Below are 26,834 nucleotides of genomic sequence, written 5' to 3'. Positions count from 1 at the left end.
ATACTTTGAAAAATCCGAAAGAACAACTGACAACATAATGTGCCGGATATACAACAATAAAGCTTAAAGCAAAAGGCAACTAATACTGCAAGTGCTGTCCATATGTGTTTTATCTGCCACTCATGGAAACAAAGTGCACCTCACCAGGCTTTCTGTCCAATACCTGCAATATAAAGTTTATAGTATCAATCTTTGGATTGTATTATTACTGTCCAAATATATAAACAAATTAACTTGCAATTATATGTGTTTTATTTGTATGCTATGCATGACCGCTTTACACTTCTCTTGCTATCATGATTATAAATATATCTACAATGAACGCTTTAAGTTTTATATTCACCATTCCTTCAAGAACGTTTGATGCACACACACACACACACACACACACACACACACATACACACACACACACAGACAGACAGACAGACACACACACACACACACACACACACACACACACACACACACAGGTTTGGGTTTGTGTGTCACTGAATAAGCAGACTATAATGCAGGTCTCTCCAAACGGTGCTTGAACCGCGTCCTGTACGCATACGTACGCACGTACGTACGCACGCACACAGATACACATTTCGAAAACACACGCATGCACGCGTTAACATTTAACGCACGCACGTGCAAACAGACACACAGAGACAAAAAGACACACACACACAAACACGCACGCACGTACTCACACGCGCACGCACTTACACAAACTCACACACACAGAAAAACACACACAGAAACAAACACAGACGCACACACATACACTCACACGCACGCACGCACACACACACACATATACACACACACGCACACGCACACAAACACACACACACACACGATTCTGGGGAGGGAGGGGGTATTCGGGGGGCAGTTGTCGGGGGGAGGGGGGGGGGGGGCAACTGTCCGCCCATGGTTTGGGGCATTTGTCTGGGAGGCAATTGTCATAGGGGCAATTGTTCAGAGGGCAGATGTACAAGGGGGAATTTTCCGGGGGAGAATTAGCCTTCTACCGGAGACATCATTCACAACACGTCTAATTGTTGTCACTGGTGCGCACAAAACTTGGTCACTGGATAAAGTATCAAATTCATAATATTCGCTTTTGAGAATGCAATACAATGTCATAAGTGAGCAATCTACGTGACCATACACCTTTGTTTTAAGAAAAGGTTTTATTTTAAATCGCAAGATTCCGAAGATGCCGTTACGCTCACTTCATGAGATTACAGGACTGACAAGCGAAACCCGGTGGGGCTGAAGAACTTCATGGAAATCACACTTGCGTGGTTTTAATTTTTTTTTTTTTTTACAAACATGCTTATAAATGAATGAGCAACAAAATAATACCAACCTTGTCATGCAAGATTCCCAGGTGCTCAAGCAATCGGGGTCTGCATCTCGCCGGTAGCAGAGGGCGTTACGAACGCAGCCGTCCAAAATGTCAACTACACCTTCTTTTTTCATGAATTACGTCATTATTCACGACAAATTGTGAAAAAAACGTCACGCATCTGCATGGCTAGGTGATTAACAAAGGTGCAAACATAAAAATTTATGTTTTCATTCAGTTGAATTGATGCTAGCTTATAATGAAAACGGCCGTTACGAAGCCATCACGTGTGACACAAAACACTCTCTGAGACATCAAATTCGTCCAAAGTGTGTCCTCGGTTGAATGAATGCATTTTCTGCATCTTCAAGCTGCACTTGTTGACTTGATCGTAAAAAAAATAGTGATTATAAAGAAATTCGTTTGGTTGCAGAGGTCGACAAAATCTAAGTGAGCGTGACAACATGCGATGCGTACGAAAGGCTGTTTTCAACTTCATTTTGGGGGGTCTCAAACACAAAGAAAATAACAACAATTGCACAGGAATGAACCTTTATCGTTTCACAAAGTGACTTTTCAACAAATCATACATAATGAATTTATCGTGTCAATGGACCGTAGCTTCCAATAAATGTAACGAGCCTGTTCCCATTTTTTTGACGCCATTTTTGTTGATTTACTGACATTATTACACTATATTTAATATCAAAATACAAATATGTTCATTCATTTTGCTGTGGGTGCTTCTTCAAACACATCTGTATCCACATAAACAAGGGGGAAAGGTCTAACCACATTTGCTTCTGTACAAATGTCGTTTTAAGTGACCGACCTAAGAATTCACCAGCTTTGGAGAATGACTCATGTACATGTAGGAATATTTCAATGTACATTTTTTTCTTTTGCTTTCATGGGATGCAACTCCCACATACACTCTTGCTTTGCGGGAGTTGGATTTATGTGTACAACAGTTTTTTCCCTGTTGTTAGGCAGTCATATTCTGTTTTCATGGGCAATGTACATTTGAACTTTAAAACATCCTCTTCCTCATATTGTGTGTGTGTGTGTGTGTGTGTGTGTGTGTGTGTGTGTGTGTGTGTGTAAGCGTGTGCGCGTACACGTGTGTGTGTTCGTGCGCATGAGTCAGCGGGCATGTACGTGTTCGTGCCTATGTGTGTTCGCTCATATGTGCGAGCATGTGTGTTTGTGTTCTGAAATTTAAACTACTCTCTTCCATTTGGTTTTGGGTGAATGAATGCGAGCACGACAGAATACCTGCAACTCTCCTCAACATGCATCACGAGTGAAAAAACTAACTTACCGTACTCCTTCTGTGTCCGGGTAGTGGATCTCTTTCAGTAAAGTCCACGAGATACCTCCATTGGTGGAATACTGCATTAACACACTGTGAGGGCGTGGCCACAGTTCACTCACATGCCCTTCCTCCCCGCTGACTGGGGTTCGACCCTTACCGCCCAGGGTAAGAGATCTGTCCACCACACCAAAATCATTGGTCACTGCATCCTGGCATCCATACTTGAAGTAGAACTCTGCTGTTGATAGCATTGAGGTGTCGATGTCTTGTGTAACTGCTAAACGCACATGATCCTGGAAGAAAAAGATACTTTTGAAGTGAATACAAAACGCAAAATAAATTGGTTATTCAATTAACATTGACTCTTTAATTCAATGTAAAGGTGGAGGGGAAAAGTTACTGTTTTAACTTTATGTTTTCCACTGTACCACAATGGTTCTGAAAAGTTATCTGTGGACAAGAAATATGTGTAGAAAGCTAGCCTCACAAAGGTTAAGAACAACATATCTGAAAAATCAAGGTCTTAAAAAGGGGGAAGTCTTAAATTGGGGGGGGGGGGGGGTCTTAAAAGGGGGGTTTCAATGTATTGGTATGATTTCTCACCTTGTGAAAAACAAGAGCGTTGCCGCTGACAAGATGGCCACACATGTCTGAGGTCGAGCCACCGTAAATCTCTCTCCACTTGGTGCGGTCTGGTTCGTCATTGTTAAAGTCATCATGGAGCTCCATTGGTAGAGGCTTTTCAGGGACACAGAACGGTCCAGAAAACCCAGGGTCACAACTAAAAAAAAGATTATACCAAGTATGGTGAGCATAGCGGTAGGAAAACAGTAGAAAGAGCCCAGGACCGGCAAGAAGTTCAACAATGAACTTGAAAAATACATGTATAATTTTTTTTATTGAGGCTGATTCTGCTGTTGTAACTTGTAGGTGTTACATTTTACTGTGTTATTTTGAACCCAAAATTGTTTAATACAGCTTTCACAGTTTATTCTAGGAAACATGCCAGGGTTAACAAAAAGAAATACAACACAGTGCTCATTTTAAAAAGAGCCCAAAATGATTTATAAATCAGAATCTGGTGAACATATGCAGACCATTAATTCAAAGAAATCATTTTTACAAATAAGTGTCACTGCTTCAATGCTGATGACCAACTTAATTCTATTGGTTTTGAGGTCTTTACTCTCAAATTTATGTAAGTTTTAGTTTGTAAAAGTAAGGTAGGAAGGAATGTCTGATTAAGACATGACATACATTTCTTCTTCTTCGTTCATGGGTTTTTACGAGTATGACCGTTTTTACCCCGCCATTTAAGGAGCCAAACGCCGCTTTCGGGGGATGCATCCTTGGTATTTTCATATTTCTATAACCCACATGGATCACAGGATCTTTGCCATGCGTACTTGGTCTTGTGCTTGCGTTTGCACACAAAGGGGGATAAGGCACTAGCAGGTCTGCACATAAGTTAACCTGGGAGATGTGAACAATCTCTACCCTTAACCCACCAGGCGCGGCCGGAATTCGAACCGCTTAGGAGGACGGCGTCTTATCCACTAGGCAATTGCACCCGTCTGACATACATTTAAAACAGTGAATTACCCCAACCTTGAATGTCCTTAGACAGACGAGCAAAATAGACGATGTTGGGAAATAACTCTGTCAAGTTTGTTTGGGTTGTGGAAGAGTTGCTTTCCCTTGTTTCCATAGAAACACTGAGGCAAGCGTGCAGTGCCACGTACAGCCTGCCTCAGTGTTTCTATGAAAAAGCAAGGAAAAACAAGGGAATGCAATTCTTCCACAACCCATAAAAACCTTACAGAGTTATTTTCGAAATTTGTCTATAAGAAGGGTTTGTTGGTTGGGTGGTTATTATTTTTATCGTCTCTTCAGCTTATTAGAAGGGTAACATTGTGACAGGTAAGAGACACAGGTGAGACAAGGCGTGGCTGTACCTACACACAGGTGTCGTTCTGACAGTATCCATGGCCAGAGCAGAGCCAGGGGCAGCCATCGCCTAGGTACACATTGTCCAATGCCCACACCGTGCCGCGAGGGTGTGACGTCTGCTGCAACCAGCGGAATCTGGTGGTCGGGGATCTGCAAGCAAACAAGGATAGCTCAGCATAAATTGCCACATTCAGTTCACTTACAGTTTATTCTACCTCGTTCTGACCGGAGATGGTGGACCTGAAGGAAAAACTGTGGGGCCCAGTGTAGTTCCGCCGGCGAACTGCAGACTTAATCACATCAACAACCTTCACAGTCTAGCATGGCGACTGGAGAACAGAAGAAGACAATTTGACCTCCTGGTTGGTCTTCATTCTTCTTCTGTGTTCAGATTTATTTGGTATGCAGTCCGATGTGTAGGCTGGTCGCTCAGACAAAGTTCAGAGATTTCTCTTGATCTCAGCAGCTGTAATGATTCCCTCGGAGTTCTAAACCCCCCCCCCCCCCCCCCCCCCCCCTTGTGCCATGGTTGATCTACATAAGGACCAATAAACATCTTAGCTTGGCACTTCTGTTTCATCCCATGGCACAAAATTATGTGAAGCTACACAGTTTTGTCGACTGAATTATCAGAAGTGACAAGTCCTTTTGTAATGAGGATATGTGGTATAAGTCATGGTGGGAAGCTTGTTCAAGTTGCATGCTTTACTTTTTAAGAGCATTAATAAATAGTATAAAGCTTCAAAATAGCAATGGTAAGATCCGAGATACTCCAGAGTGTTTTAAAGTAATTCATCTACACCACCTAACCAGTAAACCCCTTGTTTTTCTCCCTTATTACAACTCCCGTTTTAAAACCCAAAGATTTAAGACTTCCCCCATTATGAGACCATACTTTTTCAGATTCTCTGTTCATAATCTCTGCAAATTTACCCCCCATTTTAAGACAACCTTGTTTTTAGGACCTCTCTTTCTTGGAATTTGGAGGTCTTAAAAGGGTGGGGGTGGTGGGGGGGTGGGGTTCCACCGTATCAGGTACCTGTACATAAAATTCACTCACATAGCTCCAGGGGGCAGGTAGACAGTGATGCGTGTCCAGTTGGAATGCTGGTCAGACATGTAGTTGCTGCTGAAGTGATAGCCGGTACACTGGAAGTTGGGCGGCCGACACTCGGACACCACTGGGTGCCAGGCCTTGCCCATGTTGAGCGAATACTCCAGCTGGACGGAGAAGAGGGTGCCGTGGAGAGAGCCGCAGCCCATGGCGATGTCAAACTGGAGGAAGGTGGATGGGGTGATGTGGTAGTCCCACGTCTCTGCGTACCTCATGCCTGTGTTGATGACCAAAAGAGAAACTTGGCTGAAGTGTCGTATGTGAATAAGAGAAAGGAGAAGCATAAAATATGCACTTACGCCAGCCTGTATACATGTACACGCACTCAACGGAGAGCAAAAACGTGCACACAGATGCACACACAGAGACATACCTCTCTCACACACAGACACACACACGCACGCACGCATGCACACACACACACATACTCACAAACTAGCAAAAAGCTATGTTAGAATCTGAAAAAGAACATTATAAAAAGCATGCACCATAACAAAATAGTCACAAGCAATTCGACCGGTTGGTCTTTAGCGTTAACATTTACAAAGTGATCTGCTTGTGAACATATTGTACTTTATTTTATCAAACATTCTATAAACTAACCTTTTGTTTGTTTTTTATTTTAGAAAGCAGCAGCCACATTAAATACTAACCACCATTGGTAGAGAATTCCAGAGCATGGCCCTTGGAGTTACACGTAATTCTGGGCACAGCAGTGTCAGCCAGGAACCACGTGAAAGGGTTGGGGCTTGCACCACTGAAGTCGTCTTGGAAACCAAAGGCGCTGGTGTCGTTGACACCCACCAGAACACTGTCGATGGCCCAGCCTGCTCGTGGCATACCTTGGAAAACATATCGACGTTGTCAATGAATTTTGGCGTAAATCATTTTAGACAGTTTTTTGGCAGAAGGCCCAAAATGGATTATTTCTATCTTGAAATACAGCAGACTTCCGCTAACTCGCGGTCCACTAAATCGCGAATTCGGCTATATCGCGGAGACCTCTTGGACCCCGAAAAAAACAGGACCGACCTTTTAAAAAAATAAAAATAAAATTTTTTTTAAAATTAGTCACGTAAAGGCCAAAAAATGGTACAGATCATGAAAAAAATGTCTATCATAACCACGCTATCTCTCTCTGGGTCCGATGGCCTTTCATCATGCAGTAAATTGTCATTTCATCTTATCAGTCTCTCTCTCTTTCTCTCCCTCAGTCTCTCCAAATAGTGTTCTACGTGTGTGTGTGTTTTCAGGTTGTGTACATTACGGGTTGATCGAGACCTGCGAACAAAAGACAAACAAACCTTTCACGCGCACGTGCCCCACTCAGTCAAGAACTTTCATGCCACGATCGGTATCGTCAAGACTCAAATTGGCCACGTGCCTATAGAGGTTAAGTGTCTGACCAGTCAGTATGGCCAGTCAGGCGTGCAGTTGAACACTCGAGTCCAGCTAATTGCGATCTCTGCTAGACGGTCCGGGTGGCCACAGGCGCCAATCAAGTGCTTAAACTGCGCTTCAGTCTTCTGCAATCTAGTCATGCAGGCATGCAATTTAACACTCGAGAGCGATCTCAGCTAGACGCCCCGGATTTTCTACGGGCGCCATGAAGTGCTTCAGCTTCTTGCGTTATACAACGGGCACGTAAGCGCAGAAAAGACTGTGTGTGATAAAGTGTCTGTGTGTCAGAGACAGTGTGTGTGCGTGTGGGCGTGTGTGTTGATAAAGTAACAAGTGCGCGTTTCCAAACGAAATACAAGAAGAGCAAACGCTCGATCGAGTCACTCTCGCAGTTCTGAATATTATATGAGGCATCAGATGGACAGGAAGAAATTGCTATTCACAACACAATGAGTCACGTTCACATAAAATTTGAGCCCGGTCACTTTTATAGTTTCCGAGAAAAGCCCAACGTTAAGTTGTGTGTTGCCGAACAGAAAAGGCTAGTTATCTCCCTTGTTTTTCTGATAACGTTCGTAAAAGGCTACAGATGTAAATACTTTGATGTAAAGAATAATCCTACAAAGTTTCAATCACATCCGATGAACTTTGTCAAAGATATAAAATGTCTAATTTATCCTTTGACGCTGACCTGTGACCTTGAAAAAGGTCAAAGGTCAACGAAACCATCGTTAAAGTGTAGAGGTCATTGGAGGTCACGACTAAACAAAATATGAGCCCGATCGCTTTGATAGTTTCCGAGAAAAGTCCAACGTTAAGGTGGTGTCTACGGACGGCCGGACAGACTAACACTGACCGATTACATAGAGTCACTTTTTCTCAAGTGACTCAAAAATAATGTGGTAATTCACCATGGCTTGCGTTCTGTTCATTGTCAGTTAGTGTGTGTGTGTGCAGCAGTGAGTCGCTATACGTGTACAGTGTACGTCTGTGTCTGATTAACTAGTAAGTTTGTGACGACGTATGAGTCGGAGAAAAAAGAAAAGAAATCGTCATCTGCTGATAAAAGAAAACGTGTCATCGCAGTTAATCTTTTGAGAACTTAGTTGCCAACAGAAGCGTCACACTTGTAACACATACACATGAACATTGTAGCACAACCACATGCCAGGCGTGCGTGCGCACACACACACACACGTACACACACACACACACATGCACGCACACACACACATACACTCACACGGCAAACGCACACACGCCAACGTGACGCTCACAGGCTTTTTGTGACCAACAAGGGAAATAACCGCGTTTTTCTCTGACTCAGAAGAGAACGCAGTTTCTTCCCTTTAATTGGACCCCAAACGGCATCGCGAATCGGATATATCGCGATCAAATATCTTTGGACCCCAAAGACCGCGAGTTAGTGGAAGTCTGCTGTGGTGTTTATATTTGTACTTGGTATGGATAGCAAGATCAAATATTGTTAAATCATGTATTGTCTATCGTATTTTAGAGAATGTTTTTCATTGAGAATGATTTACTTAGTCTAAAGCACAAAAATATCAAAATCGCCAAGAATCGGGTTACGCCAAAATTCCAGGACAAAGATATTTTGCTCAGAATATAATATTTTAGTGAAGTAAAGGGAAAATGATGTCCAGGAACACAACTCCAAGTATTCTGGCAATCAACTTTAGAAAGGCTGCCACCAAAACAGCCAATGTGTAGTTATCCTTGCACAAGCATTTTGACAAATATGGAAGCTCAAACAAAATCTTGAACATAACTTTCTAGTGAAGCTTAGTAGCAGGAACAGGTTAGATTGTTTTACAGTGGAACCCCCCTTATATGACCTCCAAACATCTGAGAAAATGGGGTCTTAAAAAGGAGTGAGTCTTAAAATGGGGTAAATTTACAGACGTTATGAACAGAAGATCTGAAAAATCAAAGTCTTAAAAAGTGAAAAGTCTTAAATTGGTGGGCCTTAAAAGGCTGGTTCCACTGTACTACAGGCTTACTCAGCCTGGGTCTGATTTCTGTATTTGATCATCAGTCTCTTATTTTACTCAAGTATCTGTACATCTTAAGATTTACTGTAATCAGTTCTATTTATTTTTATTCTGGTATTAGCTTGAATTCCCACTCTAAAGGTGATGAAATTCAATATTAAGTAAAAGCACATGCCATGCGGAAAATTACACATCTGTGACACATACCTCCAAGCCCAAGAGGCTGCCACCAACGGAAAATCGTGGCATTGGTTTTGGCATCTGGAGGCAACTCTAAGGTGACAGTCTGAGTTGTCTCTCCTTGTATGACCGGTTCGACGACCTTGAGCAGTTGCCAAGTGACCTCGTTATCCGTGGAGTAATCGACAATGATGCCCTCGTTTCGGTTGTCAGGTAGACGACAAGCGACCCTGTGTTCCTGGCTGCCGATCTTGATCACAAACTCCAGCATCCTGGAGAAGAGAAAAATGTGAAATACAGTAGAACCCTCCTTTTTTTATGACCCCCCAATTTAAGTCTCTCTCCTTTTTAAGACCTCATTTTCTCAGGGTTTATGTTCATAACCTTTGTCAAATTACCCCCGTTTAAAAGCCCCCTCCTTCTTAAAAGGGGGTTTAGTGAAGTTGTTTTGTGAATCCATAACCTGATTTGCACATCACAAGAAAATAAAGAAAAAGAAAAAACTCTGAACAGAAAAAATGGGGAGCGGAGTAGAAATGGTGAATTTTGATTCTTCTTTTGCATACATTACGAGTACAATCATAGCAGGAAAAAAAAAAAAAAATTTATACATGTGTCAATGAAAAGTATTTCTGAAATCTAACACTGCCATCACGGCCCAAAGCAAAACATCACCATCCAGCCTTCACCTATACTCACACAATAAAACACATTTTTTTACTATTATTTTCTGACCTATTAATAAAATGTTCTCTAATCAATCTCACCTCTTCTCGCTGGTGTCAAGCGGCACCGTGACGGCCTCTCTGGTTCCCGGGCCGTCAAAGTAGAGAGAGTTACCAAAGTCCACAATGCCACAGCCAGGCCCCAAGTAGCCTCCCAGCACTCGGCGCCAGTGTTCAGTGGGCATGTTGCGATTGTCAAACCTGTCCAGCATTCCTGGTGGGTTGGGCTGGTCGGACTGGGGCTGGCAGTGCGGATCTGACAGGGACACAGAAAAGGAACACATTTCAGAAGACTAACTCATTGAACGTTGAAGTGGCCAGTATGCTGTTATTGTAGCTACTGTTGCAAGCATTATACAGTGGAGTCCGGGTACAACGAATCTCAAGGGAGATACATTTTAGTTCGTTATATCAGTAATTCGCTGTAGAGTTTTCAACCCTAAATGGCCTCAAGACAAGTTTCCCAATCACCTTCAAATGATCGTCCCATCGATCTTTCCTTGGAGAGTACAATCTCTGCATGTTTTCAACAGCTTCATAATATAATCCATAGAGAGAGGCAAACTAACAGCGGGAGGTGCATGAAAAGCGTCAGTTTTCACGATAAAACTTTGACTCGCTCATTCACGGGACATAACTGCACTCCGGACTGTCCACAGTGTTGAGCAATTTAGGAGACTTCACTGCCTGAGGAGAGTATTGACTCAAACGAATGCGTGGTTCTATATCGCGTCACTCGGTCACGGATAAGAGAAAACAAAAAACAGTTCCAGATTTCGAAACCATGTTCGTCAGCCATTGTTTTTAGCAAGACAGACCACATGTGCACGAGCTTCGCTGACATACATCGCAAAATGTCATGACGTCACCACAACTTTCGGTTTTGGTTTGATCTGTTCCGTGCACCTCCCGCTGTTAGTTTGTTCAGAGTTCGCTCATCACGCGATGTGCACTTGTGTTTGTGTATTTTTGTCTTTGGAGACAATTATTGACATCAGTTCGTTGTAGCCTTGTGACTTTTAGAGACAAAACGGCTCTGGGGCGATGAAAACGTGTTTGTTAAAAGAGGGGTTCGTTATGCAAATGAGTTCAAAAGGTTCGATGTAGCCGGAAAGTAACAAGTAAGAAATAGAAGGCTGTCTGCCGGGAAATCAATGGCAGTTTGTTAAAAGAGGGATTTCGTTATACCCAGGTTCATTATAGCTTGACTCAATCAATCAATCAATCAATGAGTCTTATATCGCGCATATTCCGTGGGTACAGTTCTAGGCGCTCTGCAGTGATGCCGTGTGAGATGAAATTTTATACGGCCAGTAGATTGCAGCCATTTCGGCGCACATTTACCTTTCACGGCCTATTATTCCAAGTCACACGGGTATAGGTAGACAATTATTAACTGTGCCTAAGCAATTTTTGCCAGGAAAGACCCTTTTGTCAATCGTGGGATCTTTAACGTGCACACCCAATGTAGTGTACACGGGGGGAGGTTCGGACACCGAAGAGAGTCTGCACACAAAGTTGACTCTGTGAAATAAATTTCCGCCGAACCTGGGATCGAACTCACGCTGACAGCGGCCAACTGAATACAAATCCAGCGCGCTACCAACTGAGCTACATCCCCGCCCCACTGTAAGCAACATTCATATACACTGGAACCCCCATTTTGAGACTGCCAAAAGTCTGTGACAATTGGGTCTTCTAATGGAGGTAAGCATTCAGACCCTATGAACCTGCTGCAGGAGGAACAAGACGCACAGCTTGGCCGGATGAGACCCCCCCTGAAGGAGAAGCTGTTTGGCGACGGACGGCGGCATTCGTGCGTGCCACAGAAGTGGAAGATTAAAAGGAGCGAACGAGAAGAAGAAGAAAGAGAAGAAGAAGAAGACCATATGAAGAAACACCTACCAAAGGTCTTTAAATGAAGTCTTAAATGGGAGGGTCTTAAATGGGAGGGTCTTAAATGGGAGGGTCTTAAATGGGAGGGTCTTAAATGGGAGGGTCTTAAATGGGAGGGTCTTAAAAGGGAGGTTTAAGTGTAGCATGATTGATTTAACAGGGATCGCGCTAGCTTTTTAAAAAAACACGTAAGTCATACGCAACGAAACGAAAAAACCGCGTCACGGACCAATATTTTTGCGTACTACGAAAACACGTACAGACACAAACAAAACACGCACGAAAGACTTAAAGACACTCCTTACCTAAATACGGCGAGTTTTCCTGTCGAACTCCGCGCACGCCTGTCGAATAACACCCCTGCTGTCTCCAACCTTCGGGCCTTGCGAGTTTGTTTCCCGCTCTAATACGACTAGACACACTTTCCGCCTTTTGGAAGCGCGAGATGGGAGAGCAGCTAATGTCTGTTTCATTATCCGACAAGACATTATCTGGTAATACCCTCGTTACGTTCGTTTGCGATACTTCGATGCAAAAAGAAACGGACTTTGGTTTTGACGCGTAGATTTCATGTGTGTCGTCACTTCTCGAGCCCTATAGTCAGTTTCAGGATCGGGTGATTATTAAGTCAGAGCAAAAGCGCTGCGTGAAGACAAGAAAAAGTTACAATATTTTTGCATATGGCTTACGCAGCGCGGCGAAAAAAACGCGTCAGCGACTTTTAAAATGCGTCAAATACGCAAAAATCGTGCGTAAACGCGATCCCTGGATTTAAGTATTTGTAGTGGTAACCTACTACAGTGGTACCTGCGATAAAAGAACACCCCTATCGGGCTTTCGTTGAGGTGGTTGTAATGGGCATGTGTTAGTTATCATAAGGTGGTCGCCAGAGCAGGTTCTACTGTACAACTTTACCGCTCACCTTGTAAAGAGTTTATAGCTCCTCCCTCGTCACAATGGCACTGTCCACTCTCACACACGCCCTGACGGTGACAGTTGTACGGACAGGGGGGTCCCACATACACGTCATCCAGCGAAAAGCTGTGCTGCATTCCCCCTGGCTGCCACCACCGCAGGATTGCCGGGCTGAAAAGACAAGGGTAGAGTCATTGGGGTGGCACCAACAGAAGAACACCACAGTACTGACAGACCAAATAATTGCATATAAAAATGTAACAAAATGTTTAAAAAGCCACAAAAAGTAATGTAATTAGATTTCTGATGTCATCAAATCAAGAATCTAGGGAGTTGTTTCCAGATACTCTGTTGACAATGATGAAACTTTCGTGCTTTCACTCACGTATTAGAGGGAACAAAAGAATCTGCGTCTTAGTCAAGGTGCAAGCGATACCCCATATTTGTTTTAAAGCTAAGAACAGCAGAAAGCAGCTCCAAAACAATACAATAAAGTCACTACTATACTACTACTACTACTGTGACTGTATTGTATTGTTTTGTCACAATTAAATGTTCCTATCACATTCCTTGCTTGTTTATCTATTTTGAATTTTTGGAACATTGGCAGTCTATTTGTTTTGCGATTTATGCATCATCAACTTACTGCATGGCGATTCGCTGGCCCACAGGCACCACCACCAACGTCCATACTCCGTGCGTGCCGGTGTAAAAGATGGTGCCCTCTGTGTGGTGCTTGTCACAGTCCCGGTGCTGGTAACACGGCTCCACCACCAGGTGCCAGGTGCGTCCGTTGTCGTGGCTGTACTGCAGCATGACGGGGTGATCCCAGCGAAACTGCTTGCCGCAGCCCACATTTATCTATTTCGTAGAAAGTGGATTAGTTCAAAGGCTCAACAATGAAGTGTCTCAGTTACTGTGTAACTGCTTGCCGCAGAAGTGAATTAGTTGAAAGGCTCAATAACAAGTTGTCCCTGTTGTATTGACGGGGTGGTACAAGCGAAACTGCTTGAGCCCACGTTTATCTGTTTCGTAAAATTGGAGAAGTGAATTAGTTGTCCCTGTTGTATTAATGTAACATGATGGGGGGATTCGAGCAAAGCCACTGTTTCGTAGAAGGTGAATTAGTTCAAAGGCTCAACAAAGAAGTTTTCTTTGTTACTGTACTGCAGCCTGACTCTGTGATCCCAGCAGAACTGCTTGCCGAAACCCACGTTGAACTGTCGTAAAAGTTGAAAAGTGTTATTTAGAACACTAGACAAAAAAGAATCTGTTGTCTGTACTGGAGTGTGACAGGGTGGTCCCAGCAAAACTGCTTGTCCATCAAGCAAATATATTAAGTACACAACATAAATAAATAAATAAATAAACCAATAAATTAATCAAAAAAAGTAAAAAATAAAAATAAATAAACATTTAAAAAAAATAAAAATAAATGCATGATTTTTTTTTTAAATAAAAAACTCTGACTTACCTTGAACTGTATGATGTCTTCAGGTGCAAGTTCCAGGTCTTTGGTGATGATGTACTTGTCGCTGATCTGATTGCCGACGATGATTGAAGGACTGTAGGACTGACAGTACTTGTTGATCACACCCTCTGTCACTGTACGCCACTGGCCCGACTCAAGTGGTTCTGTCACTGACTGCACATTTCTTCACCAGTTTATTTCATGCTAAACAAAAATAATAATTTTACACTTTTGGGCAGCATCAATTTCTTTACAGAAAAGTGTTCTTGCAGTACATATGTACCAGTAAATACTTTTCTTCTTAGGTTTTTAGACAAGTTAAGATTTACAAAACAGATGCGGTCATGTACTCAACTACCCCTTTTAAAAGTCAATAAATCTGCACTAAATTAAGACTATGACAAACTATTTGCAGCGACGTTATCATATCCTTTTCATTTGTAACCCTTTTACACTAAATCACATTTTCTGCAGTTTGCTTCAAGATCCAAAGATCAAGTGAGCATTCAAGACTTCAAGACTTCAAGACCCAGAGATGAAGCCAGCATTTTAGACTTAAAAGTCCCCCGAAATCAGCGTAAGGCTGTCTAAATGACGGGGTAAAAACAGTCATACACGTAAGAACCCATCCGTGCAAAAAACCATGAGTGTACGTGGGAGTTTTAGCCTATGGATGCAGAAGAAGAGAAGACTTAAAACTAAAAGACCTCATTTTCCATCCTGTAGGCTAGGATTTGTATAATATACTCACATTGAAATCATCCTGCAAGCTATTCAGGTGTTCGTACTGACCAACCAGCACCTCATCGATGGCCCACTGATCGTGACCATGTCCGTTATGCGATGGCTGCCACCAGCGGAATCTTGTTGCTTCCGTTTTGGCCTCAGCAGGGAAATCCATGTGAACAAACCTGAAAGTTATCCACAGAAAAAAACCCATGGATTTTTCATAAGGGTTCAATGTGCTGACAACCAGAGTTAGGACATGTAGCTAGTATGTGATCCTGTTCAATGACAGCTTTAACCTTCACCGGATCACGCTTTGGACTTCACAGTCCGGATGATAATTTCCAAAGAAGGATTCAACGTAAAAAGTATGGGTCGTACACGGCCCACGCCATCCGAATAGGAATACACGTTTTGCCGCCTCTTTGCAGAGTATGGGTCGTACACGACCCACGCCATCCGAATAAGGATAAACAGCGTAAAATTCCTTACGTAATTCCATATTTGTTTATTTGTTTGTTTACAAAGATAATCTTTCAAAAGTTGGGTAATAGGAAGGTCGTATGGTGATTGGAGATTACATGAAGTCTCAATTAAAAACTCCAAATAGTTTCAGAAATAAAGACGATTTTGTGAGGCTCTGGGTCATCCACGACCAACGAAACGCGGTGAAGGATATACCATCATTAATAGAGTTTTTGGATTTGAAGTTGACATGCTGTTCCCTATACATGTTCCTAATTCTTCAAGATTGTACCTTTTTTCACAAAATCTTTTCTGTTTTTCACTCAAAAGAGAAAACGCTGCAATCCAACACCTCACAATTGATAGTTTTCAAACAAACAGGATGGCATCAAATAATTCAATCATTTTAACAAGAGTGTGGCTGTGCCTTGGCAAAACAAGAAAATTCTGCGAGGGCTTCTACACAGTACACACTGTGATTCAAAAGCCTCACAATAAATAATACAACATCTATAAACTAATCTGTTTGTTGACATAAACTTACAGGCGGCCAGATCGCTCAGGTTGTAGAGTGCTGGACTTGTGATCTTAAAGTCACATGTTCGAATCCAGGCTGGGACAGTATCCATGTCCAATTGCCCGTGTCACCACAGTGGCACGTAAAAGACCTCGGTCACTCTGCCATAAGTACAAGTGGCTGATACCACCTAAACATGCATACACCTGTGAATCTCATCTAAAGTCAGGGTAACACCCGGGAACATGCCCCTAATGGTTTCACCGTGAGGGCGAAAAACGACATTATTATCATAAACTTACGTAGGTTGTTGATGCTCCAGGTGGTGCAACTCTCGCAGCAGGTTCCAGGTGATACCTCCGTCAGTGGAATACTGCAGCAGCACAGACTCTGCACGCTCCTCCGCCCCCCTACAGGCCACATCATCCCCTCCCCCGATACGCAGGTAAAACTGCAGGAAGTCGTCGTGTTGTATGTTCATGTCCTTGGTCTGCAGTTCTCTCACTCCATCCTGTGAACAAAAGACAAGGTGGACATAATAACCATTTTCAGAGTACTAGGATATGACTGCATACAGTGGAACCCCCCTTTTAAGACCCTCCGATTTAAGACTCCCTCCCTTTTAAGATCCTGTTTTCTGAGACTTCTGTTCGTAAGCTCTGTAAATGTACCCCCATTTTAAGACTCACTCCTTTTAAGACCTGATTTTCTCAGATTTGTGAGGGTCTTAAAAGGGGGGTCCCATTGTGTGAATAAATAAGAGACAGGCACTGAAACCTATGAGAGATGCATTTACATCTATCAGTACATACACTTAGTTAAACATTCGATGTCCACAACGCTATATTGGCCCTTTTCTTTACAAATTTGATCTCAAGACCAATAACTCAGATTGGCCTCCAAAGAATTACTCAGAAATACTCAATAATTATAGCAATTAATTAAATGAACGTGAAAAGTGGAACCGCCCTGACTCTTCACCTATCGAGTCATGATTCCTTTCATCATCATATTTTCCAGTGATGGCAGGTACGCATACGCCAAGCAGATGAAACTTATTGGATTTTTAGGAAATACATGTAACACCTGTTCCAAAGACACTTACTTTATAGAAATAGATGGACTCCCCAGAGAGAATGACGCCACAGCCCTCCCCAGCATGCACCACCTCTCCGCCCAGCAGTGACACGAAATCAGACTCCGGGTCGTAGCGAATGCCGAAGTCTGCGTGGAGGTCTGTATCCATGTCATGCTCTGGTTCACATCTCTCTCCTATGAAGCCTGGCTCACACCTGTAACATTTCTGTCTGTTAGTCACATCCGTACATTAGTTTTCATAACTCACACTACCTCCCCTAAAAGATAGTATAGCTGCCGTTATGTTGGAGTACAAAGAGTCCTACATGTGACAGGGAGACTACCGTCGTCCTTCACAGCAGACTCTGCAGAGTTGTTCGCCTTTGAAGTAGGCAACACCTGTGGATTGTAGAGTTCTGTTTGTGATGGGGTCTGGAGGCTTTTGTCTCTCTGTATGTTCATGGATTCCTTTGCGAATGCATTAACAGATTTTATAGGGGGCAGGTTTCACGGTATTGATTTCAGCCATTTCCCATTTTCTCACACTTCCAGTCAAACATAAAACTGTGAAATACTGTGAACATGGATGTTATTGTAATTAATTAGGATCAATACCACACAAAACAAAGAAAAAAATTATACGCAGAGTCTTATTTTCCATAGAAAATCAAGCGAAACGAAAGTTGCCCCCAAAACGTGAAAATCTATCAAACAAACTTGATGCAAGCCTGACTCCAGAAAGAAGACAGAAAACCACTAATACTAAATGATTTACATAAAGTTTAAACATATAACAGATTTTCACAACAAAGTTCCTTGCCTGAGGCTGTCTATATGTTTGCATGATGCTGTCCTTGATCAGAACGCCATTTTCACCTAAACCGGCCGGCGAAATGTTTTTTTTCACATTTCAAGGTCTCCATACACTAACAAAAGTCACATGTTTTGAAAGTGTATTGATGTGTGTACAAGATAAAAACAGATAAGTACTTCTTTATCATTTTTTTAATGGCAGAACTAAAATTATACTATCGATACCCCCTAATTTAGAAAACGGCAAGAAGAGCCAAGATACCTGTTTCATTAACAAGGAACATTTTTTTGTTCATAAAAAGACACTCACTCATTTTGATATAAAATAATAACCAATTGCATACATATTTGAATACAGAATGTTAAACAAATCTACTTTTATTTTAAGTGGAAAAAACACACAACAAAAAACACGCACATAAGTGACGCACACAAACTGAAGGCTTACCACCAAAGACTGTGGGTACCCTAACTACTCTCCTCACATAGGGAGGGGGGAGATAGAAGGATCCCTAAACAAAGCCTGCCTCAACACGACTTTAGTAGGTAGCCGTGCCTGCTTGGTCATCCAATTATGCCGTCGAAAAACAGAAACAAAGAAGAACAAGTCGCGTAAGGCGAAAATACAAAATTTAGTCAAGCTGTCGAACTCACAGAATGAAACTGAACGCAATGCAATTTTTCAGCAAGACCGTATACTCGTAGCATCGTCAGTCCACCGCTCGTGGCAAAGGCAGTGGAATTGACAAGAAGAGCGGGGTAGTAGTTGCGCTGAGAAGGATAGCACGCTTTTCTGTACCTCTCTTCGTTTTAACTTTCTGAGCGTGTTTTTAATCCAAACATATCATATCTATATGTTTTTGGAATCAGGAACCGACAAGGAATAAGATGAAAGTGTTTTTAAATTGATTTCGAAAATTTAAAGGCACAATAAGCCTCCCGTAAACCATCACAGAGTTCCCCGAGCGTCTACATACAGTACAAGCATACTTCCATTTGAACGCTCACCGAACGGGAACATCCTGGCTGCTTTCTGTCGAGCGTGAGAAATTTTCAAAGAATTTATTTTCGTGGACTTCTCCTTAACAACAATTGCGCCTCGTTTTGGTGCTGGCCGGGACAGCTGTTATGAATATGATACCGGAAATCACGCCCGGACAGTAAGCCTCCCGTAAACCATCACAGATACTGTCAGGCTTTTACACACAGTACAAACACCCTTCCATTTGAACGCTCACCAAACGGGAACATCCTAGGTGCCCTACGTAAAGAGCGAGCAATTTTTAAAGAATTCATTTTGCAGATTGTCTCGAACACTTTTTGGACCCATTCTGAACTCAGGTCAAAAATGAGTTACTTTCCTTCTATCGATGTAAACTGTCGATAGCCGTGGATCGATGATTATCAGAATGTTTTTGGACCGTGGTGCGTTTTTGCGCTAGACCTAACTTTTAAAATCTAAATAATAAATTGACAGCTTGTTAAAACATTCTTTAATCATAAAAGAATTTTGTTTTTTCATCAAGACAAGATCAGAAAAGCCCGGAAGCAGGGTCACGCAAGGGTCGTCGCAGACAACGGTTTACAGTGCATATCGCCGTTCCTCTCAACAGTCAAAAACCATCGCTAGAGTTCTTGTGAACCACAGCCGTTTGTTTCGTGCATAAAAACGTGCTATTGTAGATAAGCTCACATCGAGTCACATTCAAATGACTAACTGACGACTACATTGTGAAAAAGGGAAACTGGATGACACGAGTTCACGATGGCTCAGGGGTAAGATAAACCACGCAAAAATAAATTCTTTGAAAATTGTTCGCTCTTTACGGAGGGCACCTAGGATGTTCTCAATCGGTGAGTGTTTAAATGAAAGGGTGTTTGTACTGTGTGTAAAAGCCTGACCGTATCTGTGATGGTTTACGGGAGGCTTACTGTGCCTTTAATTTTGATCATAATGTTTATATTTTTAATTTTTAGAGCTTGTTTTTAATCCAAATATAACATATTTATATGTTTTTGGAATCAGAAAATGATGAAGAATAAGATGAACGTAAATTTGGATCGTTTTATAAATTTTTATTTTTTTTTACAATTTTCAGATTTTTAATGACCAAAGTCATTAATTAATTTTTAAGCCACCAAGCTGAAATGCAATACCGAAGTCCGGCCTTCGTCGAAGATTGCTTGGCCAAAATTTCAATCAATTTGATTGAAAAATGAGGGTGTGACAGTGCCGCCTCAACTTTTACAAAAAGCCGGATATGACGTCATCAAAGGTATGTATCAAAAAAAAAGAAAAAAACGTCCGGGGATATCATTCCCAGAAACACTCATGTAAAATTTCATAAAGATCGGTCTAGTAGTTTGGTCTGAATCGCTCTACACACACACGCACACACACACATACACCACACCCTTGTCTCGATTCCCCCCTCAACGTTAAAACTTTAGAAGACACTTGCAAGGCAAATTTTCGCGCCGCGGTGCCGATGACGCAAATAACTCTCGCGACAAAACGATTGGTCCGTAAAGTCGCGTCATCAACCGGTTCATGAATGGCCCGTGTATGAATGGCATTCCTTCTGTTGTGATGACGTGCGCACCTCGTCATTGATGTGACTTGGAAAATCGGTCGGATTTAGGTACCCCCAAGATCTTATGTCGAAATTAGATACCTTTACCCTACCGATCCAGAACTGCAAAGGAAACGTTAATCAAACTTCTATAATCATCGAAAAAGCTAAAAATCTGATCGAGCATGAAGAGGTAGCGATCGTGTGGTAGCGATCGTTGGCTGACAGACGGCATATTACTCGACAAAAAGGCAACAAAAACAATAAAATCTCACCTGAAAAAAATAATCACAAATCCCGCCTTCGGCCTCAACTGTGAAAAGTGTGTAATATGTCACATACGGCATAGGATTGCCCGGAAATGACAACGAAAGTGAAAGTAGCGATCGTTGGAAACCCCTGACAGACGACGGTCGGACATTCCAAGAAATGGACACGGCGCGGAATTTCGGTCATTGTAAATGCTTTCCTATGAAGTACAGACTATAAAGGTGTGTTTTCAATGTCAAAATAAAATCATGTTATCATTTCTTGTGGTAAAATAAGCTTACTTGGTTTATCTGTGAAGACTTAGTTTTTCGGACAGACAGCTTCCAGTTCTCGATTCGATTTTTTGTGTGCAAAATATGTAATGCAAAATTCATATTTGTGCTTTTGTTTTTGTTTGTATGGTTAGATATTGCAGCTCTGCTATCAAATATGACCATTCAGTGTGAATTGAGTGCCTTTTCGTTTCAATTTTCACATCAATGGTTGGCTTCTGTCATGCAGAAGGAAATGGCGTCTGTCAGGATTCACACGATCGCTACCAAACACATGTGCATAAAATGCCAACAAAACAACTCAAACGAATTTTTTTTCAGAATTGTATTCAAAATGACACATTTGTGAATTGCATATAAAAAAAACACTGAGAAAATTGGTTCAGCAAGTTAGAAATCAGAGCACATTGTGCAGTCAATAGAATGTCTCAATACCGTGAAACCTGCCAGGGCTTAGAAATAAGCTCTAAAATTCTCAATCCTGTTTGATTGGACTTCGCCTCCAAAGGTGATTGTGGTGTTTCGGCACTCGGTTCCATACACATAAAAAGACCACTAAGAAGTTCAAGTTTACGTTGAAGTTGTTGCCCATGAATGTGAAAGAAGGATCACTCATTGTCAAAAGTCGCTGACTGGCAAAATTAAATGTTTTTCAGAAGGGGGCAGTGGCCGAGTGGATAAGACATCAGCTTCCTAATCGGATGGTTGTAAGTTTAAATCTCGGCCGCGACTGCATGCTGGGTTAAAGGTGGAGATTTTTCCGACCTCCCAGGTCAACTTATGTACAGACCTGCTATTACAATGTACCTTATTTCCCTTCGTGTGTACACGCAAGCACAAGACTTGAGTGCGCACAGAAGAGATCCTGTAATCTATGTCAGAGTTCGGTGGGTTACAGAAACACGAAAAATACCCAGCATGCTTCCCCTGAAAGCGGCGTATGGCTGCCTGAATTGGGGGGTAAAAACGTAAAAACCCACTCGTGCTAAATCATGAGTGAATGTGGGAGTCACAACCCATGAATGAAGAAGAAGAAATGTTTGTCTAAAAACAGGTACATTCCACAACATTATGTTTTTCTTTATTACATGTATTGTACTTTTAATAGTAAATCAACTATCCGAAAAGCAAGAAAAATGTAAGTACTTGCAAACACCCTCATTGCATTTTCCATGACCGCTACACATGTTGGGACACTGATGGCCGACATAGACACGCTTGATTGCCCAGTCGTCACGGCTACCCCATTCCTGCTGCACCCAGCGGAAACGTGTGTGTGAAGACCTGCGAAAGAGTTAAAGGATTTTAAGATTTATTATTATTTCAGTCATCTGGTAATCTAACTTTCTTTTTGAATATGTGTAAATAAAGCCAGCCTTACTGACTTAGTTTTAGTGTATCACTTTGCTGCTGATTAGCGTGTTATTTCTTTATAATGACAAAAAGACTCACTCTGACATTGAAAAAGTTATCTAGAGCATTACAAATAAAGGGAAAATCTCAATCTCTTAAATTTCATTAAGATATGTGGACAGGCATAGAGTGAACGTTTTTCACTTTTGTAACAAACTGGAACTTAGATCCATGGTAAGAGACAATCCTACTCTCCCCTCTACCTTAACCCCACTTGATCGCAGTCCACTTATCTCCCTCGCTTCCATCACCTAGCTCCTCTATCCCTTGTCTGTCACCACATACTCAGCATGTCACCACATATCCAGCGAGAGAATGGTGACTGAGTATCCGGTGAGACAAGGACGGTGACAGTCCACCAACCTTCCTCCCTTCCATCCCCTCTCCTATCCCCTGTCTATCAACACACACTCAGTGTGTCACACAGTCACTCACCACGTATCTGGTGAGAGAAGAACGGTGACAGTCCATCAACCGTCACTTACCACGTATCCGGTGAGAGAAGAACGGTGACAGTCCACCAACCTCCCTCCCTTCCATCCCCTCCTCTATCCCCTGCATATCTTTCAACACATACTCAGCATGTCACTCACCATGTATCCGGTGAGAGAAGAACGGTGACAGTCTGCCACTCAGGGAACTGCGAGGCGTCGTACACAGTGCCGGCACGGTACTGCTGACACACGTCTGGCGGCAGACACGGTTCCTCCACCATCACCCAGGTGATGCCATGGTCTACTGAATACTGCATCAACACCTGTAACAAGCACCTAGTATTTAGTGAACTGAAAATCAAGGTACATTTAAAGAGTGTGACACTTTCCAACACCTTGGATATCTTTATTCTCACAGAAACACCAACAAACTAGGTTCAATTCCATCACACAGGTATAATTACCACATGTTAATTGTAGCAGTATCCCACCTGGTTTATAAGGTTGGTGGTGTAAGGTATGCCTCAGTCAACAACAAGGTAAAATTGTATCACACAGGTGTAATTACTACAGGTTTTCAGGCTCTCCTCTCGTTGTTAAGGTTGGCAGCACACGGTGTATCACGGCTCATAATTAACTCGGTAAAACTGAATCACCCAGGTGTGATCTGTTTATCATACAGGTAAGATCACCATGGGTCAATTAGCAAATTTGTACCTGGTGTTGAAGGTGCAAGGTATACCACAGCTCATAATTAGGTAGAACTATTTCACACAAGTGTAATGTGTTTATCATAAAGGTGTAATTACCACATTGTAATGAGAAGCCTCTCTCACCTGGTTGTTAAGGTTGGTGGTGTAAGGTTTGCCACAGCCCATGACCAGGTCAAACTGCACCATGTAGCCAGGGCTGACCTGTAGTGCCTCTGTCATCAGGTAACGAGGCTCTCCATTCTCCTCCTTACCATTGAACCTGAATACAGGTGAAAAATCAGCTGTGCACTGCTGTATTCAAAACACAAACACATGCGCACACACGCTTGCACACACACACACACATATGCACGCACAAACACATGCATGTATCGCACCATACCTATTGATGTCTTAAAAAAGAGTTCAATGATGGCCTATAAGTAAGGACAGTAATGTGATAAGTCATCACTGCTTTTTCTTCTCAAAAAGTCATGGCTGAATGCGACATTATATATACATCAGAACTATAACAACAAGTGTAGTCAACAAAGATATCTAAAAAAATACAAATAAAAACCTAAAAAACATGCACTATAACAATTAAAATATCAGAGATCAATGCATCAAAATGTTAAGGGTGTTTCACGCAAATCCAGCACACTCACACAACGCTTCGCGGAGCAGCACAATAACTGTACTGAAGTGAGCCCAGGTTGGCGGTCACTCTGTCGCTCATGTCTGACTGTACATCCATGTCCAGCATCAGAGTGTTGGTCAGTTGAGGGGTCAGTACCAGGTCGTCAACCGCCCACACCGCTCGGGTCGAATCGTCTCCGCCCACCTGGATCCAGCGAAACTGGCATGACTCACTTTTGGCAGCATCAGGTAGGATCACCGAGTCTGATCTGTTACATACAAAAAAGCAAAGTACTGTAGTTTGCAAACTCAATAATTGTAAACAATTACACTACTGCAGAAAAGACACCTTAGCGACTAGACGTTTTCTGGTAAAAACTCAAGGTTTTCAAGTGTTGTGAAAGAGTTGTTTTTCTTGAAGGTGAGGCGAGATGTAAACATGATGACAGTATCATAGTGAACAATGAAGACAATCAGGACATTGACACTCAAGAGCTTGCATATCAAAGCTGTTACCCTATTCACTTCATTAAATGTATTACTGCGGTTGCAGAGCACTTTGGAGTAAATCACTGCAGGTGTGTTTAAACTACAGTACGGGGCGGTAGCGCGCTGGATTTGTATACAGTTGGCCACTGTCAGCGTGAGTTCGTCCCCACGTTCGGCGAGAGATTTATTTCTCAGAGTCAACTTTGTGTGCAGACTCTCCTCGGTGTCCGAACACCCCCCCGTGTGTACACGCAAGCACAAGACCAAGTGCGCACGAAAAAGATCCTGTAATCCATGTCAGAGTTCGGTGGGTTATAGAAACACGAAAATACCCAGCATGCTTCCTCCGAAAATGGCGTATGGCTGCCTAAATGGCGGGGAAAAAACCAGTCATACACGTAAAAATTCCACTCGTGCAAAAAACACGAGTGTACGTGGGAGTTTCAGCCCACGAACGCAGAAGAAGAAAAACTACAGTACAGCAAGTGTCCTAAATAAGTTAAAATGACTGTGAGGATGTTCAACACAATCATAATCAATCAGTCTCATGGAGTTCTTGAGCTCAAACTCACCAGAAAACTTGTCCAAAATGGCTTCTTAGATAGTATCTGTTTAAAATGATGAGCAAACATTTAAAGGCCATTCAATAGACAATGTTCAGAAATAACTCTGTCACACTGCTTAAAAATCCTGACAGAGTTATTTCCGGAAAACGTCACTTACCATAGAAACACATAATAACTTTCACATTCAAGAAGCTCTCACCTGGGAGTCTTGTAATAGGTTTCAGGAAAGCCTTTGATGAAGTTCCAGATAACGCCGCCGTCACAGGAATATTCCAGCATCACAACATCGGCACCATCTGATGACGGAGGGCAGGCCGACTTGGCCGAATGACTTCCCACTCTAATCGAGAACTGCAGGTAGCTGTTAGAAAGATAGTCAACACTGAATCACTTTTTCTGATGTCAAATATGAACAAACTTTTTCCTAAGGTATACACAGAGGATGATAGTTGCTTGATCAATCCATGATTTTGATTGTTTTTGGTGCTAGGAGGCTTGTCCTAGCCGCAATGGTCCTTGCATTGCTTATTCTTGTCGTCCATTCTCACCTAAAGGCTGCTCTTGCTTTACAAGAGAATCAAATTAAGTCTGAAATGCTTTCAGAAAAGGTTGAGGATAATACTACACATAAACAACCGGAAAGAGATGCAAAATATGAAGAAGTAAGAATAACCTGAATATTGACATTGCTCAAGACTTAACCATTTCAATTTCTGCATTAATCAAGCACACGCACACAGACTACGACGATACAGGCAAATCCGGATAAGACGAAATTGAAGGGACCGAATTGTTATTGTGTCCTATCCGAAATTTCGACTTGGTCATAGTACAGTGGAACCCCTCTCTAGCGACCTTGAAAATGTTGACAAAAATCGGTCCTTATGGAGGGGGGTCCTTACAGAGGGAGGGGGCGGGGCCACAAAGAAAGTCACCTCAGATTTTCTTAAAAAAAGAAAACAGAGAAGTTGCTGACGACCGTTTCCTCAAGCAAACTGCTTCGATTTCATGTTTGACATTGTCGATGGTGTCCACCAGTTCTGGTGCATGTTTCAAAGCAAAAAGAGTTAGTTTCTGAGCAAGCATTTCTTTACAGCAGTCCCTGCAATGATGAAGGCCCTCCGAGAAAGAGAGTGAAAAATCGGCCACCGTTCTCAGCATCGCGTATCTGTGTGTAACCTCTTTCATTGACAAGATACTCTTGTTTCCCTGCAGCCTTGACCAGTGAGTCGGTTACCTAATCTGTGAACCCTTCAGTTGTGTTGCTTTGTCAAAAGTTAGACACAGTCAACTAGTTTTGCTCTGAGTGAACAGTGCAGCTGGCCTCAATTAGCCGGTGACACCTCTCTGGCCACAGCACCAAACAGTACATGGCTGGGGGCAGAGAGAGAGGGGGGGGGGGGGGTAGCTGGCTAAACTCAGTGGGGTGTCCGGTGTCACTGAAGTCAGCAGGAAGAGCATTGGAGAGAAATAGAGAGGTGTACTCTTCCAAACAATTTCCAAGGATCAGTTGTCAGGGCTTAGGGTAGTCAGTGAGGGAGAGTGAGAGCGGTTTGTGTACAGTCCGACT

General features: G+C 42.5%; 1 protein-coding gene across 2 annotated transcripts in view; it reads right to left on the bottom strand.

Annotated features, from left to right (window-relative positions):
- Positions 1 to 26,834, bottom strand: part of LOC138964271 (reelin-like) — a 109,620-nt gene that overhangs the window by 62,545 nt on the left and 20,241 nt on the right. For both annotated transcript variants that reach the window (XM_070336176.1, XM_070336174.1), the window contains exons 18-35: positions 25,464 to 25,625; positions 24,239 to 24,478; positions 23,715 to 23,850; positions 23,038 to 23,201; positions 22,178 to 22,315; positions 17,132 to 17,318; positions 16,329 to 16,537; positions 15,070 to 15,229; positions 14,322 to 14,492; positions 13,494 to 13,708; positions 12,855 to 13,018; positions 10,079 to 10,292; positions 9,339 to 9,583; positions 6,372 to 6,560; positions 5,665 to 5,935; positions 4,614 to 4,754; positions 3,258 to 3,435; positions 2,661 to 2,947 (exon numbers count right to left, since the gene is read on the bottom strand). In XM_070336176.1, coding sequence (XP_070192277.1) covers positions 2,661 to 2,947; positions 3,258 to 3,435; positions 4,614 to 4,754; positions 5,665 to 5,935; positions 6,372 to 6,560; positions 9,339 to 9,583; positions 10,079 to 10,292; positions 12,855 to 13,018; positions 13,494 to 13,708; positions 14,322 to 14,492; positions 15,070 to 15,229; positions 16,329 to 16,537; positions 17,132 to 17,318; positions 22,178 to 22,315; positions 23,038 to 23,201; positions 23,715 to 23,850; positions 24,239 to 24,478; positions 25,464 to 25,625 — 3,471 coding nt within the window. The remainder of the gene's footprint in view (positions 1 to 2,660; positions 2,948 to 3,257; positions 3,436 to 4,613; positions 4,755 to 5,664; positions 5,936 to 6,371; positions 6,561 to 9,338; positions 9,584 to 10,078; positions 10,293 to 12,854; positions 13,019 to 13,493; positions 13,709 to 14,321; positions 14,493 to 15,069; positions 15,230 to 16,328; positions 16,538 to 17,131; positions 17,319 to 22,177; positions 22,316 to 23,037; positions 23,202 to 23,714; positions 23,851 to 24,238; positions 24,479 to 25,463; positions 25,626 to 26,834) is intronic.

Source organism: Littorina saxatilis, linkage group LG4, assembly GCF_037325665.1.
Source record: "Littorina saxatilis isolate snail1 linkage group LG4, US_GU_Lsax_2.0, whole genome shotgun sequence".
NCBI lineage: Eukaryota > Metazoa > Mollusca > Gastropoda > Littorinimorpha > Littorinidae > Littorina > Littorina saxatilis.
The sequence above is the reverse complement of the archived record's forward strand: the minus strand, read 5'-3'. Positions and strand labels throughout refer to the sequence as shown.